This window comes from Phodopus roborovskii, unplaced genomic scaffold (genome assembly GCF_943737965.1).
Source record: "Phodopus roborovskii unplaced genomic scaffold, PHOROB, whole genome shotgun sequence".
NCBI classification, from domain to species: Eukaryota; Metazoa; Chordata; class Mammalia; order Rodentia; family Cricetidae; genus Phodopus; species Phodopus roborovskii.
Genome location: NW_026126480.1, coordinates 9,815,653 through 9,837,789, shown reverse-complemented (window position 1 = coordinate 9,837,789; position 22,137 = coordinate 9,815,653). Strand labels below are relative to the sequence as shown.

The 22,137-nt window shown below is 37.8% G+C and overlaps 1 protein-coding gene across 3 annotated transcripts in view; it reads right to left on the bottom strand.

Moving 5' to 3' along the window:
• Window positions 1-2,703: 2,703 nt before the first annotated feature.
• Window positions 2,704-22,137, bottom strand: part of Pak1 (p21 (RAC1) activated kinase 1) — a 90,164-nt gene continuing 70,730 nt past the window's right edge. For all 3 annotated transcript variants that reach the window (XM_051192281.1, XM_051192279.1, XM_051192280.1), the window contains exons 10-15: window positions 15,006-15,118; window positions 13,170-13,287; window positions 10,197-10,296; window positions 9,286-9,482; window positions 6,459-6,596; window positions 2,704-4,000 (exon numbers count right to left, since the gene is read on the bottom strand). In XM_051192281.1, the coding sequence (XP_051048238.1) occupies window positions 3,914-4,000; window positions 6,459-6,596; window positions 9,286-9,482; window positions 10,197-10,296; window positions 13,170-13,287; window positions 15,006-15,118 (753 nt within the window). In that variant the 3' untranslated portion in view covers window positions 2,704-3,913. The remainder of the gene's footprint in view (window positions 4,001-6,458; window positions 6,597-9,285; window positions 9,483-10,196; window positions 10,297-13,169; window positions 13,288-15,005; window positions 15,119-22,137) is intronic.

Here is a 22,137-nt window from a genome sequence, read left to right as displayed (position 1 = left end):
GCACACCTTAAGCGAGTACTTTACTCCTGAGCTACATGCCAGCCTATACACTATCCTCTTTTGACAAATTCTGCTGAAGAAAACACAAGAGTGTTTTTAGTTTCCTGTTGACTCTAAGGCCTATCTATTTCAAACAGTTGGGAGATATAATCACAAATATGCAATCACCAACACCCATTTAAACATCTGCAGTGGTAGACATTCCCCTTGGCTTAGAAATTCTTTTCAGCCAAATATATGTTGGTAATTTTAAAACTGAAGCCAGTTCCCTAAGTTCCCTGTGGTTTGAAGTTGAGTGCAATAGTTTTCCAAGCCAGTTATAACTTCATTATTCTAAGAGCAGTTTTACTATATAGTTCTTGGACTGAAGAATGAATAAACAGTCAAAGGTTGTTTTAAGTGGCATTTATCTAAATCAACAAAATGAGGAAGGTGACATGAAGAAAGGAATATACTTGTGAGTACACATGCCACCTGTCTTGTGCCAGCTTCTGATTCTTTTTCTTGGCAGCATGCTGAGGCTTGGTGCCAGACCCTACTCAACCATCCAGCAGCAATACATCAAGCCCAAAAACGTGGACACAGCTTTTATGAAGCATTCATAGTGTCCTGTTTGGCAAGTCACTTTTTATTAAAATAAATATTTTATTTCTTTTTAATTTCTTTTATTGTGTGTGTGATTTGGAACTCAATTTCTATAAGCAGGGTGCATGAACATCTTTAGTTGCAGAACATCTTACTGACTCTGAATCTTTTTATTTTTTAATGTATATGTCTGTGTAAGTGTATGTCACGTGTGTGTGTGTGTGTTTGTGTGTTTGTCCCCACCAAGGCCAAAAGAGGGAGTCAAATCCTAGTACTGGGAACCAAAATTGGATCCTCAGCAAGAGCTCTTAACTTCCAAGTTATCTTCCAAGCCCCTTCAATTTCCTTTTAAATGCAAGGACATTAAAATCAATTATTTGATTTTGTTCTTCCAGACTGTTTCTCTATGTAACAGCACCGGCTGGCTGTCCTACAACTCATTCTGTAGACTAGGCTGGCCTCGAACTCAAGGAGGTCCACCTATCTCTGCCTCCTGACAGCTGAGATTAAAGGTGTGTGCACCACAAATGCCCTGTAATCCTTTGCTTTTAATACAACCGTAATAAAGAAACTTGAACTCAAGTCTAAAAAAAGACATGAAATGCTAATGTTAGGTGCTCCAACACTTAGCAACTCACCAGGAAGAGGCTTGTTTTTTTTTTTTTTTTTTTTTTTCTTTTCTTCTGCTTTTTTAACAGTCTTGTCAAACAGCCTTGACCATACACAATTTATTATTTTGGTTTGGTTTTTGACAAAACATATCATAATGTAGCCCAGATTACAGGCCTCTATCACCATGCCCAGTGAGACACAGTTCTGTTTTTTTTTTTTTTTTTCCTTCAGTGTTTAAGTGATTATTGATTTTATCATTAGAAACCAGTATTGACCAAAATGTTAAAATACAACTTAGACTCCCAGATATAGATTCTTATGTAAGGCTCCTATTTTAGTGTCAGTGAGAGACAGAGTTAGCACACAGCCTTCTGACAAATCAAGTCACTTCAAGCATTATAACATAGCATTTGCCAGGGATTGTACCCAATGCAATAAATTACTTTATAGCCTCAGAAACTTAGAGGTATATAGTATCATTATATCTACAGATCTAGAAGTCAAAGTTTAGACAATTTAAGTAGTTTATCCAAGGATGTACATAATGTGGGTGAGCCAAAATGAAATATACTCAATTGATTTCAGCTACATTTGCTACTTGTTTCCTTTAGAACAGTGTTTTTCAACTTGTCTCAACCCCTTTGGGGGGTGTCAAACAACCCTTTCATAGGGGTTGCCTAAGATAATTGAAAACATAGATATTTATAATATGGAATAGTAGCAAAATTATAAAGTAGCAATGAAAATAATTTTATGGTTGGGGATCACTACAACACAAGGAACTATATTAAGGGGTTGAAACATTAGAAAGGCTGAGAACCACTGTTCTAGATGTTTGAGCCTGGGAGAGTACTTCAAGCATTGTGTGAAACACAACCCCAAGACGCGACACTTTGACTGCACCCTGATGACAGATAGCCTGAGCAGAAAGATCAAGCCAGGGTATGCATAGACTTTAGAGTGACAGCAACTGTTGCTGCATTTGGTCTTCTCAGAGTTATCTCTTTCAACTGAAAGTTGAGTCTATGCTCATCTTAACTAAGTTGGAATATTGATCTGTCTAGCCTCAGCACTCCAGTTCTTAAAAACAGCCTTGAGGGGGTTGGGGGAACCAACCTGGCAGAATGAGCTGCTGATTCTACATTTATATACTGTGAAAGCATAAACACATATGATTTCACCCAAGCACGTCAGTGGTTACCATTCAGAGTTGGGGCTGTAATAAGGGAACCACAAGATGGAGAAGTGTTCCCTTTCTTATATGGGCACCAAGTACATGTGTATTTACAATAATTCTTTAAACAAAACACACTTGGTTGTTGCTATTTGTTTTGTTTTTGTCAAGTTCTTTGGTATATATTTAAACTAAAAATATTTTTAGAAAGAAAGACAACAAATGGAAGTCAATAATGGCAAAGGGGTACTCTATCCACAACTTACTTTCAAATGGTTTATGGAGAATCATTATTATTTCATGAGAAAGGAGTAAAAAAGACACACTCTGTGTAACATATTTTCATTTCCTTTTATTGAAGGAAACAGAAACTTGTGCTGCTGAGGCAACAGTACCTCTGAGCATGACAAAGTAGTCAGTGGCGCTGACATGACAAGCCACAATGCTGGCCAAGCATCCTACCACAGTGGGAGAACCAAAACCACAAAGAAAGCAGGAGGTAGCAAATATCCCCAACACCTAGAGGAAGCATGTCCATTTGCAGAGAGCTTGGTCATGCATTTAAAAGGAGGGTCCCCTTATCACTAGTAGCACATGATCTCAGATTTGGAGACCTTTTCTTTTGACTGAAATAGTTAAGCTACCAGAAGATGAGTTCATCTTTCAGCTTCTATCCCAGGTAGAAACAGAGGCTGAGGTCACCTAAGTATAGCTGGCCAGGTGCCGAAGCCCAGCTATGTGCTAAAAGTAGCTGCACTTTCCCTCTGACTTCTCACACAGCTCTTACTCAGCATGTGCTCTAGGAAATCTCTCAATGCTATAAATAAGATTTATAACAGAATGCAGGCAGCAGCCTAGGGGATGCAGGGAATCAAAAGCTGCTACATAGCTAAGACCATTTCACTAGAAATAGCACAGGGAACACTACTGGGTCATGGTTCTCCCGAACAGCTGCTAGAAGCACACACAAAGAAAAACATGGTAGTTCTCCCATGTCAGGATCAGCTGCACCAAGGTCATGGTTCAGGAAACAGAGCCACTTCATGTCCCTGGCAGATTACCAGGCACCATAGCATTCCAAAGCTGTTATGGTTTTCAAATACAATGAGATGTTTGGAGAATTTGGTTACAAAAAGAAAGCACTAAAGAAATTTCAACAGATTGCAAATTGATAATGCCATCAAACCATAAATTTAGGTAGTCAAGAACTGATTGTGAGGGGTAAGGAATGGGATGGTTCAGATTTCTGTTTCGTAGAAACAGGTTTATTCAGGTAAACCCTTGCTCATAAGTCACCTCCCCCATGCCCACAAACTGGAAGGGAATTCCTACTTAGAAATGGCCATTGTTGGATTAGTCATCCAGTTGCAGTTCTCTTCAGTGCTAGCTAGACATGGTTTCCAAGTATCAAAGTCTTGAGAGCACTAGATCAGGAAATGGGAGAAGCAAGGCAAGGGGAAGGGACACGAAGGATCAGAGTTCCCGAAATGAGTAGTTTCTTTCATAGAAGGCTTGGCACGATGATCTGGGGTGGATGTGGTTTCAGTGACTGTTCTTGGTTGCTTCCTTTGCTGCAGCAATCAGTGGAGTGAGACTGGACAGGGGCTTGGCAATCTTCAGGAACTGATGCTAGAAGGAGAAAAAGCAAAAAGAATATGATTATTTACCACTCTTGCTTGCAACCTTTTTGTTTTGTTTTTTGTTATTGTTGTTGTTCTTGTTTTTTCAAGACAGTTTCTCTGTGTAGCTTTGGAGTCTGTCCCGGCACTCACTGTGTAGACCAGGCTGGCCTGGAACTCAGAGATCATTCCTGGCTCTGCCTTCTGAGTACTGGGATCAAAGGTGTGCACTACCATGGTTTGGCACTTAGAACCGTTTTAAAACAAAACGGGCATCCATGTCAGGTCACTCTCAAACTAAAGGAAAAAAAATATATTTTACTTATTGTGTGTGTGTGTGTGTGTGTGTGTGTGTGTGTGTGTGTGTGTGTGTAAGAACAACTCACAAAAAAATTCCCTTTACTGTTACAGGAACAGGGGAATTGACCTCAGGTTGTCAGTCTTGGCAGCAGGCATTCGTCCCTACTAAGCAATCTCACTGACAAAGTATACAAGTTTTACTTATAATAGTTAATACCTATAAATCCAAACAAAGTTAATAGTTTTATGTTCATATGGCATTATACAGTATATTAACACAGTAATTGACACACTGAAGGCAGGATGAATCCATAGACCTTTTTTCATTTTTGGGGGGATAGGGTTACTATGTTTCATAGCCCTGGCTATCCTGGAATGCACTCTATAGATCACACTGGCCTCAAACTCATAGAGATCTACCTGCCTCTGCTGGGATTAAAGGTATAAACCACCACACCCAGCTCTAATCCATTTTGAGTGAAACAAGTAAGACAAAAAGAGTTTATTTTGTATGATTTTGTTTGTTCCTAGGTAAAACTAAACTATTGCAATAACAGAGTAACTTTTATTTCTGGAAAAGACACTGGTATTTAGTCTTATAACTACAATCTCAGCCTATTAGCCAGGACTATAAGCACAAAACATACCTGGCCATAAATCCTTGACTCCAGCAAGGCTAAGTGTTCCAATAAGGATTTCAATAGTTTGGTCCTTTCCAAAATTACCTTCACAGAAATAGACTTTAAACCATACTTCCAATTAAAGAAAAAAGAGTAATTTAAGAGATAATACCATATGAAAATGTTATAGAAGACAATTCTTTATGTAACACAGAGTCTCTTAACTAAAACAATAGGTTGTTTGGTTTTTCTTTTGTTTTGCAATTATCTTGAGTATATAGACTGTTTGTTCCATTTGATACAAATTAGCTACATTTCTTTTTCTGAGCAAATATGATTATTTATAATTATTTAACATATCTGGTTGTTCTACCATGCTTGTAATAACTTTAAATAGTCTTATTTTATATGTGTACAGTCACATACATAGAGACATATACATATATATTCTTTGCTGAAATTTGTTTCAAATCTTATTAGGACAGATACAGGATATATAGAGGAACTGAGAACTATGAATGATCTTGGCTAAAGCTTGAAGCTATGAATCCCATATTGGGATTCTATCTATTTCTGTCTCATCCAATATATTTCTGTCCATATGTGTATTCTCACAGAAGAAAAAGATGTGAAACTTCATGATTTAAGATTCTGAAAAGCCTAAGTTTTGAATATTTACCAAATAACACTGACAAGTTAAGGAGCTAGGGTTGAGGTCCTATTTTTCTAACTCTTCTGAAGTAAGAAAACAATATTATCCAATACTAAACTAGGAAGCCTCCATTTTCTTCTCTCAACAAAGCAAACTAAGTAAGCCATATACAACTTCCAGTTCTGACATTTTTTTGAGTCTATAGAAACAATGATGCAGGGCATATATATTTGGCAAGCAAACAGACATGCCGAAACCCTGTATCCTCTATTTATCAACTGTATAAACATACAAAAGTTATTACATGTAAGTTTCCTCACCTGCAAACATGAGAATAACCAATCCTGTAACCTGTGGGGCATGAACCCCTTGGGGGTCGCATATCAGGTATTTATATTACAATTAATAACAGTAGCAAAATTATAGTTATGAAGTAGTAACAACAATTTTATGGTTGGGGGTCACAACAACATGAGAAACTGTATGAAAGAGTTGCAGCATTTGGAAGGTTGAGAACCACTACCCCAGACTGCTGTTTTTTTGCATTGTTTACATGTATCCCAGTAAAATATAACTTGTACAAAATTAAACTTCAAAGAGAGCTACTTTTCAAGACCCAACTTTGACAGGCAAATCAGACAAAATAAAAGATGCCTGAAAGACAAAGAAAAAAACTTCATGAGAAGTTCAGAAAGTAGACTTTGAGTTGAGCCTAGAAAAATGTGTAAAGTTTAAAAAGACTGAAGAACAAACTAAGGGACAACTTTAAGATGAGTGAAGGTCAAGGAGCTACAAATACAAAGTGAGACAGTAGGAGAGAGAAGCCTATAATAAGCAGCCTTAAAGGCAAAAATGAGGTACAAAGGCTTGGTATCTCCCTTCATAAGGATAGTTACCTGCAGTAGCTCTTTAGCTGAACCTCTCTTCTCCACATCCATCTCAAGACAGCGGTTCAAAAAGTCCCGGAAAATAGCCGACAGCTTCTCTGGATTCTGAAGTTCTGGGGTCCCATTGGTGGCAATGAGGTACAAGGCCTAACAATACAAAGGAAAAACAATGTTGGTGCCACAAGGTTCTCGTTCCTGGTCTTAAGACATGTCTTCTAAAAGTACACCAGCTGTGGTATGCTCTAGGACACAATGAGGCAGCTGTGATGCTCTGCAGAGAATATACTAACCTAAGGATCAAGGTTAACATTTCAAGGCCATATGACCTTGTATCTGCACTTAATGTATAACTTCTTTGCTAATAAAACAATGCTTCATATATCCACAAAAATAAAGAGTGCATTTGGAGAGCACTCTGTACACTTCTAAGGTATTACAAATCTAAGGGCATTTTCCTTTTTCTTGATACAAGGGGTTTATTATTCACTTAGCATGGTAAGTTAAACATTTCTTTAGTTGCTGGCAGAAATAGCTGCTGACACCTTCACTGAACTCAGTCACCCAAGAGGATTATGGGAAGGCATGTTTTGTTAGGCAGCAACTGTTTTTCTGCTGCTTCCCTACCCTTAACATGAAGCAACTCAAAATCACAGATCCACCTGCCTCTGCCTCCTGAGTGTTGGGATTAAAGGCGTGTGCCATCACATCCAACTGCACTGGCTCATTTTTAATGACCACAGTAACTCTGAGTAACAGAGGCAGGCAAAAATGACTTTCCTCATTTCACACATAAGACTATACACCTGTTGCACTCACTGTTTACCTATACTCACTCTAATCCCAGTCTTATTTCCATCACACCACACTGATCACCTTCGTATCTCAGGCAGAAGAGGACATGGTACACATGAAGTTAGAAAAGAAAGCTGGGACACCAAAGGGTAGAAACTAAAGAAAACTTCACTTTGAGAAAATGAAGAACTTTCAGGAACTGAAGCTACCTAAGAGTGGCGATATGAGCACATAGTTAAGGGTAGATATCCCTTACAGGGGAATTCCTGTACTAGATTGGAGGATGGATTAAATGAGAAAATAAAAGCAATCAAAAGAACCTCACAGTTGTCCACCATCAAAATCACCACCTTTCTTGTATCTTTGTTGTATACTCTGTGTTCCTCTCCTATTACAGAACAGAAACATGTTCACACTCTAAATGCCCTTTACTTTATCTAGCTTCTCTTAGCTAGGTAAGAACATCAATCATTCTTACAGTTGCCATTTCTCTCTTGCAAATGACCATTTTCTTCTCTCCACGAATTCATTTCCATTAGCAAACATACAACTTTTAGCCTATCCCTTCTCAACTCTACAAGATACTGTTCCATTTCTCTGTCATCCTCCATAACAAAATTCATATAAGAAGAAAAAATATTTATAAATACCATTTCAATTTCCTCTTTTTCTGTTCTTATGGGTTTATTCAAGTTAGGTGTTTACCCCTATCACTCTACTAACTGGCCATTAAGGCCTTGCTGGAGGAAGTATGTCACTGGAGGAGGAGCTTAGGGTTTTCTTACTTGCAATTTGTGGTTCATGTGCTGTTCCAGATGGAAGCTCTCCGCATCCTATTCCTGCTGTCACTCCTGCTACCTCCCTACTATCATAAACTCTTATCTCCCAGGAACCATAAGCAAAATGAACTTTTTTCTTCTATAAGTTGCCTTGGCCACAGTACTTTAATCACAGCAACAGAAAAAGTAACTAATGCAAAGGGCAATTGAATTTCTCAAAATTTAGGCTATAGGGACTGTTGATTCCAATATATCTATCTTGTCAAGATACTTTACAAGTCTACCTGTATTCCTACCAGTGTCATCCAAGCTACTACTCTTGTCTGAACTATTTTATCAGTCTCTTACTGTATTTTCTAAAGAAGCAACCAACATGATTCATTTCAAACACAAACTGTATCTTATTACTATTATCCAGCTGAAAATTCTTTCTAATGCTCCAAAATCCAAGTTCTCACACTGGCCCACAAGTCTTAGTGGCAGATCCTTCCTTATCCCTGACTAGCAACCAATCTACTTTCTCTTCACTCCTTTCAGAGAAATAGCCTCCTTGATTTTCCTTGCGGCTCAATGAGCTAAAAAAGTCAAGTCAAATTCTTAATACATGGAAACTCTTGCATAAGACTAAATCTCCTTTATTTTCTGCTGAAATAATAAGAGAAAACTTTCCTCTAAATAAAAACTTCCCCATTACTTTTCCAATTGTTCTTATTCTACATTTTTCAACAGCAGTTACCAAGCATATTATAATTTAGTATTATTATCAGAACAATATCTTGTATATAGCAGGAACTCAGCCCTTCCACAACCACACAATGCTTGGATTGAGCTCTAAAACAAAGCTATATCACCAGACCCTGTTACATTTTATATTCATTTACATTTTAAATTTAACAGTATCTAGCCTCTGGGTTATGTGTTACATTCATTTAGTGTGTGTACATGTGGATGTGGACACCTGTGAACCACACAGCCCACATGTGGGAACCAGAGGACAAACTGTAATACCTTGTTCTCTCTTTTCACCATGTAAGTCCCAGGGATTAAACTCAAGTTATCTGGCTTAGCAGTAAGAGCCTTAACTCACTGAGCCTTCTCACCAGGTCTCTTGGCCTGAAACTGGCAATCTTCTACTCTCAGTCTTGCCAGCCTAGGCTGTAAGAATCTGTTACTACACCAGATATATAGAGAGAAGAACCAGAATCCAATTTCCTGGGATTTGAGACAGCAGCCTAAATAATTTGAAAGAAGTTGGGAACACTTACTCTCAAAGGGTTTTCATTGAGGTATGGGGGCTCTCCCTCAATCATTTCAATTGCCATGATACCCAGGGACCATATGTCAACCTTGGGCCCATAAGCTTTCCGTGTCACAACTTCAGGTGCCATCCAATATGGAGTTCCCACCATAGTGCTCCTTTTGCTCTGCTCTGGAGTTATCTGTGCACAGAATCCAAAGTCAGCTAGAAACAGGGAGAGGAGAGACACATGGGATAGTCCATCAGTACGTGTTGTGTATCTGCACATGGCCATCAAGCTCTGCTCTCTGCAAGCTATCTCAGCAAAGCAGGAATCACCTGACTGTTATCAGTCCCCTCCTCATTCAACCATGAAGAGAAGTAGGAGGAACATAAGAACAACATTTCTAGCCTCCCACCTTCTCAGACCAAACAGTCAGAGTGTTAAAGTCCAGCAGGCCATTTTGGTCTTAACTGCTTGGCCCTTTATACATAAAAAAATTTCCATACCCCAGAATCTTGTAATAATTGTACAAAGACTGTTTATTTTGTACTCTGAAAAGAACTGGCATATAATAGATATTCAATAAATGGTTCCTGAATAAATAACAATAAATGAAGTTATATAAAACGCTTTTTCTAATTTATTACAGGTCTCTCATACAAAACTGAAAGATCCTTGAAGATTGGTAAAATGTACCCTCAGAGTCTGAAAGAACAACAGAAGTAGGCATTCAATGTTTTAATGTGTAAAAGAATTGAAAAATTGTGAAAAAAAATGCTGTAAGATAATACAGACAAATATAAATACCTTATAATATCTTATGAAATAACAAGGTCTCTTTGGTGAATGTTATAGTTACTATTATTTAATTACCATCCCACCAGAGACATAGCCCCATATATAAAAGTGTTATCATTCCTAAGACTCATACTTACTTAACTTGACAGAACCATCCATTCCCAGCAGAATGTTGTCACTTTTGATGTCTCTGTGAATGACTTGGTTTGAATGTAGGAACTCCAAAGCTTGTAGACACTGTTGAAGTAGTGGGCAAGAAGAAGAAACATACAATCAGAAGACTAACAACAATTTAACCTCCTCATTTTAAGATAAAGAAGGCTCCTAGGAAAAGACAGACTTGCCCCACATAAAGAGGCAGAGCCAGCTATATAACCAAATCTTCTGTCTCCTAACAAAACATTCTTTTAAAACATCATGGGGCAGGGTAGGGGTAGAGGAGGATGAAGAGATGGCTCAGTGGCCACACTGGGCAGCTGACAACAGCCTGTCACTCTAACCTGAGGGGATCCTATGTCTTTGGCTTCCTTGGACATTCACATACATGTACACTTAACCCTCTACCCAAAACACACATAAAACTTAAATTTTAATTTAAAACTATATGCTGGCTTTGTCTTACAATTTTCCTTTAATCAAAAGTATTCTATCATTATATTTGCATGACTAGGAAAGGAGACACATGGAAGTGATGTTCATAGACAATCTTATTTTGGGAAAGGAAGTCTGTATTATTTGACATTGAATTTGACATCCTTATAAAACATAAAGACAAATGTTCAGTGGGCACCTGAATTTATCTTATGGTCTATACAAAGATTGATATTTCCAAATCATTTACAGAGACTGATTTTTCAGTGCTGAGAAGTGAAAACATGGCCTCATAAATATCAAGCATATACTCTCTTACTGATTTACACTACAAGCACAAATAGACTTTTCTTTTTTTTTTTTCCTTTTTTGGTTTTTCGAGACAGGGTTTCTCTGTACCTTTGGAGCCTGTCCTGGAACTTGCTCAGTAGATCAGGCTGGCCTTGAACACACAGAGATACACACCTGTCTCTGCTTCCTGAGTGCTGGGATCAAATCTGTGCACTACCACCATCCTTTTAAAGTTTAGAAATGATCATCACAACCAGTAAAGGATATGAGAAAAATCTTTAAAAAAAAAAAAAAAAAAAGGGAAGGGAGAAAGGGAACAAACCAAAGCACCTATTGTGATGATTCCTCAACTCATACACATAAGCTTAAACACATATTTACCCAACAGAATGAGTGACAAAGTACAGTGGAAATGTCTGGTTTGGGCAAGTGAGATAGATGGCTTAGAGGGTAAAGGAGTTTGACACCAAGTTTTATAACCTAAGCTAGATTCCTGGAATCCATAAGGTGGAGTTGTCCTCTGACCTCCACATGTACACCACGGCATGTACACATACATGCACACACACATATGCATAAATGCAAAATATTTTTTTCCTTTTTGTTTTTTTTGAGATAGGGTTTCTCTATATAGCCTTAGCTATCCTAGGACTTGCTTTGCAGACAAGGCTAGCCTTGAACTCACAGAAATCTGCCTGCCTCTGCCTCCAGAGTACTAGGATTAAAGGCAGTTGCTACCACTGCCTGGCACAAAATAATTTTTTTTATTTAAAAGGCAGTATATTAAAAAACATTTTAAGTAGATTTATGTATTTTATTTTATGTGAGAAGGTTTTGCCAGCAATGTATGTATGTGCATCATGTTTGGTGTTTGTGGAGGTCAGAAGAGGCCATCTTTATTAGATTTTAAGAATAATAATCCCATCTATTTATATAACGTTTAAATTTCTGGCCATGTTTTTCATGGCATTGGTGCAGTTCTTGGGATCACACTCAGGGCCTAATGTATATACTATATACCTCAGCTGATCTATTCTCTCAAGTTCCCAAGCACTTAAAAGAAAAAACCCATATCCTTTAATAGTCACTTCACAAATATGCTGAAAATGGTGAATTATATACTTTATGAGGATAAATTATATGACATACAAATGTATCTCAGTAAGCTGTTTCAAAAGTGGTAATGATCTCCATCATTTACAACAACAATACTACTTATTTAAACAACATTTATACTTTCTTGCCAAGATTTTTGTTGATATAGTTCTGGGAAGCAAACTCAGGGTTTGTGTCAAGATGTTATTTATTTTATTTTTACTGGGGGTGAGGTGTATGTGTGCCACAGAGCATATCTGGAGATCAGAGTACAATGCTGTGAAGTTGTATCTCTCCCTTTTTCATATGGGTTCCAAGGATTGAACTCAGACCACCAGATTTTCATTTCAAGGGTAGAGATGAAAACAAGTTAAATAATATGATTTTTTTGTCCCTCCAAAGGGCATCTATATGTATGTAATTATCCACCAAATCTGTAGTATTAAAATTTCATAGGAAGAATGTGATGGGGGGGGCTTCATGGGAAGCACCATTTATTTATTCATTTGTTTGTTTGTGTTTTGAGACAAAGTTTTTCTGTGTAACAGCTCTGGCTGTCCTGGAACTCACTTTATAGGTCAGGCTGAATTCAGGGCCTCCCAAGTGCTGGGATTAAAGGTGTATGCCACCATATCAAGCTTTTCACCTGCAGTTAATTTTTACTAGAACTTTGCTGGCTTACCTCTACATGTCATTCAGTTGCATATTCAAATTAAGGGTGGAACCTTCTCTGACTATCTGAAGTATGACACTACCTTCTAACCAGTGTTATTTCCTTCACAGCACACAAAGCAGGAAGGCAGGAAAAAATGGTTCAAATATATGTGCAAATAAAAGAGATTAAGAGAGATATTATGTGTTAGAATAGCTATAATTACAGATTCAAAGTATAAATGATTGCTTAAGTATTTATTTCTGAGTACCTTTTAATTTTTCTATCATGGTTGGAACAGATAGCTTTAAAGAAAAAGAACATGATTACAGAAATTATAAAATACAATCATATAATATGAATGATAAGTGCCAGAACTAACTTCTCCCACTTCCGCAGAACCCAGACTGAAGCCTCTGTTGGGTGTGAACTTTCATGGACTGTAATATAGTGGTCACTTCCTGTTTTACCCTTGCCTTACCTCTCGGCACACAGCTGCTATCTGGCCTTCATCCATACAGGTTTCTGTCACCACATCTGTCAAAGAGCCTCCAGCCAAATATTCCATGACAACCCATAGCTCATCTCCCACAAGGTAACTACAAGAAAACAGGTACAGGGCAAAAAGGAATAGTTAGAATACATTAAGGTATTGCAGTGGATTTCAAAACCAAGGGACTAGGATATAAAGGAATATATCTCAGTCAGCTTTTGAAGAGTCTAGGGTTCTTTACTCTGAGATAAAACAAAATTTGCAAAACATAATCAGTCTTAGGGACAGATCTGGAAAAAGCAAAACATACATGGTCTGTGAAGTCCCAAACACTAAAACTAAGAATACTAGATTGAAATATAAAACTACGTATCATTGCAATACCAAGGGATACCTCCTAAAGCTATAAAGACTAGCATTGTTCCCACACTTGTAAAAGCATACAGGCAGTACCCACACATGCGAAATGGGATTTGGAAGAAATATTACCATCAAAAGGGAAGGCCACAGGACCTCCTTGAGAGTTCTACTAGACCAAGTAAACTTGGTCTAGTTCAAGACTCTAGATCCAGGGTCTAGCACAATAGGTACCAATATTTACTAAATAAATCAATGAGTAAAATAATATGTATGCTAAATATATATTATTGTAATATATATTAAGTGAAAGTGTAGTGATAAGTCTTTAAAAGCTGTAAAATGTACACAAGGTTACTAAAGCTGACAATGATTTTTACTTTGAGTTTCTAGGATTCTAGTCTCTTCTAATAAGCCAAGGCTGTGGGTTTGGTAGTCTAGGCTGTTATAAATTGACCTGAGTCAGAAATGAATTTGACTCAGAGATTAGATCTCTTAGACATATCACACTAATAAAAAGGTAACTTAACCCATTGGTCAACATTATCTCACTGTAGACAATGAAAAGAGGCTAACTAACTTATGTTAATCTTTTGCAAATAAGCTATGATGACTTAAGGTATGAGATCTGTCATCTTTTCTTCATCCTGGTAATGGATCTCTTACTTGGTAGATGGTGAAACTTGAAAGATTTTAATACATCTCAAACGATGGTAAGATTTTAATCCTGTTCTTTTGTAATTTTCTTCTGGTGATGCTGGGAACCAAACTCAGAGCCTCACACATGCTAGCCAAGCATTCTATCACTGAGCTACATCCCAACCCAATGATAATTTTTTTAAGGTGATGAAGAATAAATAGGACAAGTTAAAAATGGTGATGCATGCCTTAATCCCAGCAGTCAGGAGGTAGAGGCTGGTAAGCTAAAATGTTCTGAATGCAAGTTGTTCAATGCAAGTTTATGGGTGGGGGGGGGGTGGTGGTAATAAATTTCAGTTGACCACAAACTTGCCAGAAGTTAACAATGAAACAGGCAAGGGGAGCTGAGGGGCAACAACTAGATACACTTTTCTTGAGTCTAGAAAAACAAAAGAGTCCCATTCTTTCCATGTTAGTCTGATTTCAAAACAACACCCAGACTGGAGTAACATCATGATTTAAGAATATATAGACATATAGAGTTATTCATGAAGGTGAGCAGGATGAAGAAATGTTTGGAATATAGAATAAAATAAAGACATCAGGCAGGTGGACTGAAAAGGCAAACTTCCCTAAAGCAGAAAGCACAGTAAAAGAATCTGTTGTTAGAAACTGTGTGGTTGGGGGGTTAATCATCACCTAGAAGGATTTTCCAACAAAGACCTCAGCACAGAAAATACTTAAGTGGAAGCAGTTCCAAGTGCTGGCTTAATTTTCTCCTCTAACACATTGGTCTGAAAATTCTGACAGGACCCACCCATTCCATACCTGTCCAGATAGTTCACAATATTTGGGTTTTTGTTTTCCCTCATGACCAGGATCTCATTAATAATCAGCTCTTTCTTCGGCTGCTGCTGAAGATTCATCTGTTTAATGGCCACCTGAAATAACAGGACATTCAATGTACACCATGGGACACACAACATTTATTTAGCATACATTCAGCACTACACCTTAAGTACTAAGGAAACAATCAAGAGTAAGGCATGGTCTTAACCTTAAAGTAATTCATAACTCATCAATGTTAAACTCAGCTGGTAGCATTTAACATCATCTCAAAGACTGTTGGAAACAAATGTTTTCAGATGCCACTACAAACTTATTGAAATCAAAAACTGTTTTAATAAGCCCCTGTGCTTATTCAATGTGCTTATATGCTGACATATATCAAAATTTGATACCTCAATTAAAAAAAAGATGTATGCTGTGAATATATTTCTCTTATTGGATGATGAATAAAGCTGTTTTGGCCAATGGATGGGCAGGATTTAGCCAGGCAGGAAATCCAAACAAGGATAGAGAAAGGCAGTAGGCAGAGTCAGGGAGATGCCATGTAGCTGCCAAGAAAGGAAGAGGCTCAGAAATCACCAATAAGCCAAGATCATGTGGAGATACATATTAATAGACACAGGTTAATAATTAAGAGAGAGCCAGCCAATAAGAAGCCTGAGCCAATGGCCAAATAGTTTATAATTAATAAGCCTCTGTGTGTTTACTACTTTATAATTAATAAGCCTCTGTGCGTTTATTTGGAACTAAACAGTTTCAGGACTGGGTGGGACTGAAACTACAAAAAGTACTTTAAAAAAAAAAAAAATCACTAGATAGAGAGTTGGTACTGCCTATTATCCCAGCACCCAGGAGGCTGAGATAGGATAATAGTACATTGGTGATCAGCCTGGTTTCATAGTTAAATTGTCTTATAAAAAATGTTAATAAAAATCAAAAACAGCTATGAAAAGTTGTAGTGAGACAATTCACCTTGTCCGCACTTGTGGCATAGACTACGCTCATTGGGGGTGGAGACAGGGCCAGACAGTTACCTGGGGGGAACTAAGTCTGAGGAGGGAGCTGGGAGAGCCCTCTTTCTTGCAACACCGGGACAGGAGTACATCTGGAGGCATCCTTGGGACCAGGAGCCTGCAGGTGTTCATCTGTCTATGTTGTTAGTTATTTCTCCCTGAATAAACATCTATTTGGCCTATTTGTTTCTCCTGATCCTTATTAAACAGCAATATCTGGTGTCAGAAGCAGGATCAGGTTTTCACCCAGGCAGCAGACACACTCCCTTCCCCCAACATCCCTGAACAGGCAAGGTCCCTTGCCTAACCAGGTGGACACACCACAGCTTGTAGGATGTTTGCCTCTGCCCTACAACTCCTTTATCTCCACAGCAGCCCTGAGAAGGTACTCACTGCTTCTCATCTTTTGCCCATTTCCCCACTTTGCATTCGCGCAGAGCCACTTGGCGCCCACCCTGCTTGTGTGTTTCCTGAAGCCCAGCGCCCAGCAGTGTCAGTCAGAGGCAACACCTGTTAGCCCTGCAGTCCCAGCAATTTAAAGGCTCCTTTCACTCATTCGATTAAAAAATTTTCACTTGCCTTAGTTTGTTAAGAGCTATTCTACAAGGACCAAGATCAGAAGGATCGCCTGCTGCCAGACGCTATTTGGTGGGACACCTCCAGGCGTAACTACCACAGGTTGAGATCTACAACTAAAATCATCAAAGTTCTAGGGCAGCAGAATCACACCTAAGGTAATTGCAACATTCTTCACAATTTAAGCTGATATAATATCTGAAATCAATTGTTCCATACCTATGGGAGATAATCTTATGATGCAGGATTTTAGGAATTCTTTTACTTCATATATAGAAGGAATTTTAACAGAAGAAAAGCATGACTTAACCAATATATACATTTTTTTTGTAATAGCAATGGGTTTCATCATTATTATGATATTCTTAAAGAAATGGTTTGAGATTAGAGCAAATAATAAGAAACTTGTACAAACCATAAGAGACTTAGTAACAAGTATTCAAAATACGGAAAATGACAATAGAGAGCTAAAAAAACAGAATGGAGAATATTGAAAATGACAATGAAGAGCTTAAAATTAGAACACAAAACATAGAATGTTTGGAAAAAAGGTTCAGAATATTGAAAATGATAATGGAGAGCTGAAAATTAGAAGGCAAAACACAGAATGCTTATGAAAAAGGTTCAGAATATTGGAGATGGCAATAGGGAGCTGACAGGTAGAATACAAAACATGGAACATAAAAATGACCAACTAGAAAACAGAATTTGTTCCATGTTTGATGCCTAAATTACCAAAATGGAAACAATGCAATGCATTAACATGCTAGCAGAAACAGCTCTCTCCTAGTTGGATGAAGCTACTAATAAGGTTAAAAAACTGGAACATCAGATGGAAAGACTAGCAGATAGAATCTGTTCCATGTCTGAGGATAATGGCAAGACAGCAGATAGAACATTGTTTCTGGAAGGCAGTTTACATGCCATTCAGATAATATCTAAGGGTGGAGAAAGCAAGAGACTGACTGATTCAATGAAGTCTCTAGAAAGTTATGATTCAAGAAGTTCAGACACTCAAAGAAACAATGGCAAATAGATTTCAGGCCTTAGAAGACCTTTGATCTGATACATCAGAAAAAGAACTACAGGGAACAGGGGATGAAAGAAGACTTAAACTATTCTACACCATTTAGGGTCAGGGGAGTTTTCCCTGTATCTATTAATGAAAAACCAGCAATGAAAAAACACCCAAAAGGTGTTGTTGCATATCAGTGGGAACCATTACGTATGAAAGATTTAAAAGGTATAAAGGAAGCAGTAGTCTCTTACAGCATGCATTCACCATATGTGAAACAATTAATAGAATCGTGGGCAAGGAATAACAAGGTAACCCCTAAGGATTGGGATCAACTATTATCAGCTGTCCTTGAAAACTCCTCTCAATTAGAATGGAGGGCTTTAAGGAGAGAGGAAGCAAAAGTTCTTGAAATACAGGGATTAAAGAAAGGTTATAAAGCTTCCCAAGATAAAATTCTTGGAGAGGGTCTTTATGCTGACCCAGAAACTCAAGTTGCCTACGATGACCACACCTTGTCTCTATGCAGTACAGCAGCCTTGAATGAGAGGATAGAATCCTATACCAAGATAAGGCAAGGACCAAGAGAATGCTTTAGTGTATTCCTAGAAAGGTTGTCTAGGGCAATACAATTAGAGGTAGCAGACACAGATTCTAGGTGAATACTCATAGAATCATTAGCTTATGAGAATGTGAAACCACAGTGCAAACAGGTGCTTTGGCCTTTAAAAATCAGATCAGCATCCTTGGATGAATAGGTCCTATATACAGCCAACATTGAGTATTGTAACACTGAAGCTTGGGTAGGAGAAGCCATATCTAAAGGTCTGAGAAGACATCAAGATGACAGAGGTCTTAACTATGGTGACAAAAAAGCTTGGGTAGGAGAAGCCATCTCCAAAGGTTTGAAAAAATATCAAAATGTTAGATGTTTTAACTGTGGTACAATAGGACATCTAAAAAAGAAAAATTGTAGGCAAACATTTCTAGAAATAACACTCCCAGGAATGAATTGAACAGAAAAGCTCAGCCTTCTGGGTTATGTAGAAAGTGTGGCAAACCGACACTGGACCAATGAATGTAGATCAACCAGAGACAAGCAAGGAAACCCTTTACAATCGGGAAACTCCTTGGGGGGGCCTCTCGAAGGCCCCCATGTCAAAGGTGGTCCGGACATTCCTGGTCGCAGTGAAGGACAATCTCCCACAGGATGATTAGAAAATCCAATGCCTATTGTAAAAACTCATACTGCTCTGGATGACAAACTAGTGATGGAAGTTGAATCAAACATGAAAGAAGGAAACAAAAAACCGTATATTTTGGCAAAACTCTATAAACAGTCATAGGCCTAGATTGATAGTTAAAATGAATAACAGACTGTTTGGATGCATTGTTGACACAAGGACTGATGTAACTATCATAACTAATAAGTCTTGGCTGCCAAGATGGCCCCTGCAAGAGGTAAATGTTCAATTCTTAGGGATTGGAACCCTGTCTCAGGTAAAACAGCACGAGAAGGATTGAATGTATAGGACCGGAAGGATAGAGAGGAAGGTTTAGACCATATGTGGCTAATATAGCAATAAACCTATGGGGTCATGATCTATTACAGCAATGGAATACACAGATTAACACTCCTCCAGTATTAGATATGAACCATGATTGTGGAAAAAATATTATAAAATACTATACAAGCCAGACACCAAATATCCAGGCTGTACAAAACCAAACTACAAGTGCCCAACAAACAGAGGAACCAAAAGCCCTACCCTTAAAATGGCTAACAGATGAACCTGTCTGGGTAGGACAATGGCCTATGGCCTCTGAGAAGTTAGAAGCTTTAGAAAACCTGGTTCAGGAACAGCTAAATGCTGGACATATCAAAGAATCTATCAGCTCTTGGAACTCTCCTGTATTTGTTATCAAAAAGAAATCTGGTAAATGGAGAATGCTTACAGAGATGACAGCCATCAATAAAGTTATTCAGCCAATGGGTTCTCTACAGCCAGGAATGCCCTTGCCTTCTTTGACACCTAAAGAATGGCCTATTATAGTTATTGATTTAAAGGATTGCTTCTTCACTACACCTTTACAAGAACAAGATAAAGAGAAATTTGCCTTCACGGTACCTAATTACAATAACTCTCAACCAGTGAAGAGATGGAAGGTTTTGCCACAGGGAATGCTAAATAGCCCCACCCTGTGCCAATATTCTGTGCAAAACTCGCTGGAAATAATTTGTAAACAGTTTCCACAATCCACAATCTACCATTACATGGATGATATATTGTTAGCTGGTTCTAAAGCAGAAATATTAGAAAAAATGTTTGAGAAAATAAAGGAAGTTTTACCTCCCTGGGGATTATAAATTGCACCCAAAAAAATACAAAAAGGAAATTCTATTAACTACTTAGGATATAAAATAGGTCTACAGAAAATTAGACCCCAAAAAGTACAGATCAGGAGAGATAGCTACCAGACTCTTAATGATCTTCAAAAATTACTAGGAGAGATTTCTCAACTATAAACCATTATTGGAGTAGAAGGTCATGATTTGAAAAATTTGAAAATGACCCTGAAAGGGGACAAGGACTTGAATAGTCCATGAATACTATCAGCTGAAGCTAAAAAGGAATTAGAATGGGTAGAAAAGGGGATACTAGAAGCATATGTGGACCGTGTGGATCCAAAACTAGACTGTATTCTGGTTATATTACCATCTAGGACTATCCTTCACGATTTTTGATGCAGAGGGAAGACATCATATTAGAATGGATATTTCTACCACATAAACAGAATTAAAAAACTGAAAACATATATAGAAAAGATCTGACTTGATTGTAAAAGGTAAATTAAGACTTCGTCAACTGACAGGAAGGGACCCAGAAGAAATTACAGTACCTTCAACTAATGAATATTGGCAGAGAGCATGCAGTAATTTTGGGGGAATGATTAGCAACAATTATCCCAAAAGTGAAAGAATCAAATTCATAAAGAAAATGATTTGGATCCTTCCATGCATTGTAAGAAAAACACCTATCTCTGGAGTTCCTACATTCTACACTGATGCAAACAAATCTGGTAAGGCAGGATATAAATCAGGAAAAATAAGTAAAGTAGTTCAAAGCCCTTACAATTCTGTATAAAAGGCAGAATTGTATGCCATTCTCATGGTACTTAATGGATTTTACAGAACCCCTCAATATAGTTACTGACTCTCAATACTCAGAGAGAGTCGTCTTACACATTGAGATTGCAGAATTTATTCCGGACAATACAGAATTAACTTCATTGTTTATAGTTATAAGATACTATCAGAAATAGGACTCATCATATATATATATATATACACACACACACACACACACACACACACACACACACACACACATCAGATCCCATATGGGTCTGCCAGCAGGTACCCTAGCCCAAGGCAATGATGAAATTGATCGCTGATTAATAGGAAGTGTGCTAGAAGCCTTGGAGTTTCATAAAAAACACCATGTGAACAGCAAAGATTTAAAAAAGGATTTTTCTATCACTTGGCAACAAGCTACAGAAATTGTAAGGGAATGTCCTACTTGCTCATTCTATAACCAAACTCCTTTATGAAAAGGCAGTAACCCTAAAGGTATAAATAGAAATGAAATATGGCAAATGGATATGTTTCACTTTGCAGAATTTGGAAAATTAAAATATGTGCACCACACTATAGATACATTTTCAGGGTTTCAATGGGCCACTGCTCTGAGCTCTGAAAAGGATGATTCTGTTATCACACACCTATTAGAGGTAATGGCCATTATGGGCATACCTACACAAATAAAAACTGACAATGTTCCAACATGTTTCCAGCAAATTGAAACAGTTTTTTTTTTTTGAGTATTATAACACAAAACACCTAACTGGTATACCACACAACTACAGGACAAGCAGTAGTTGAGAAATCCAATTGTACTTTAAAGGAAATGATCCATAAAGAGGCAGGAGGAACCAAGACACCCAAACACAGATTACATAATGCTTTATTAATATGAAACTTTCTTAATGCTAATGAAAAAGGAAAAACAGCTGCAGAAAGACACTGGACAATAGAAAAAAACTTCTGAACTAAATCAGCCGGTATACTTCAAGGATGTATTGACCTCAGTATGGAAACCAGGATATGTGTTACATTGGGGTAGGGGTTTCACATTTGTATCTACAGGGGAAGAAAAGCTATGGATAACATCTAAGTTGATCAAGATCCAAGTTGAACAAGAGAAACATCTTAATGAAGAGAAATGACAAATCATCCAACAAATTGGGTCCCATGAGATGTGCGGAGACCTCTCAAAGGTAGGGGAAGTGTTCTTTTCTTGTCCTTACAGGAAAACAGAGAACAACCATCTTCAAACAGCCAAGAGACACTAAACATGTAGGTACCTACAGAAGAGAAGATAGCTCTCCAGAAACAATCACTTAATGAAGAGGAATCTGATTTATGGTAAAAATATTTAATTTCTAT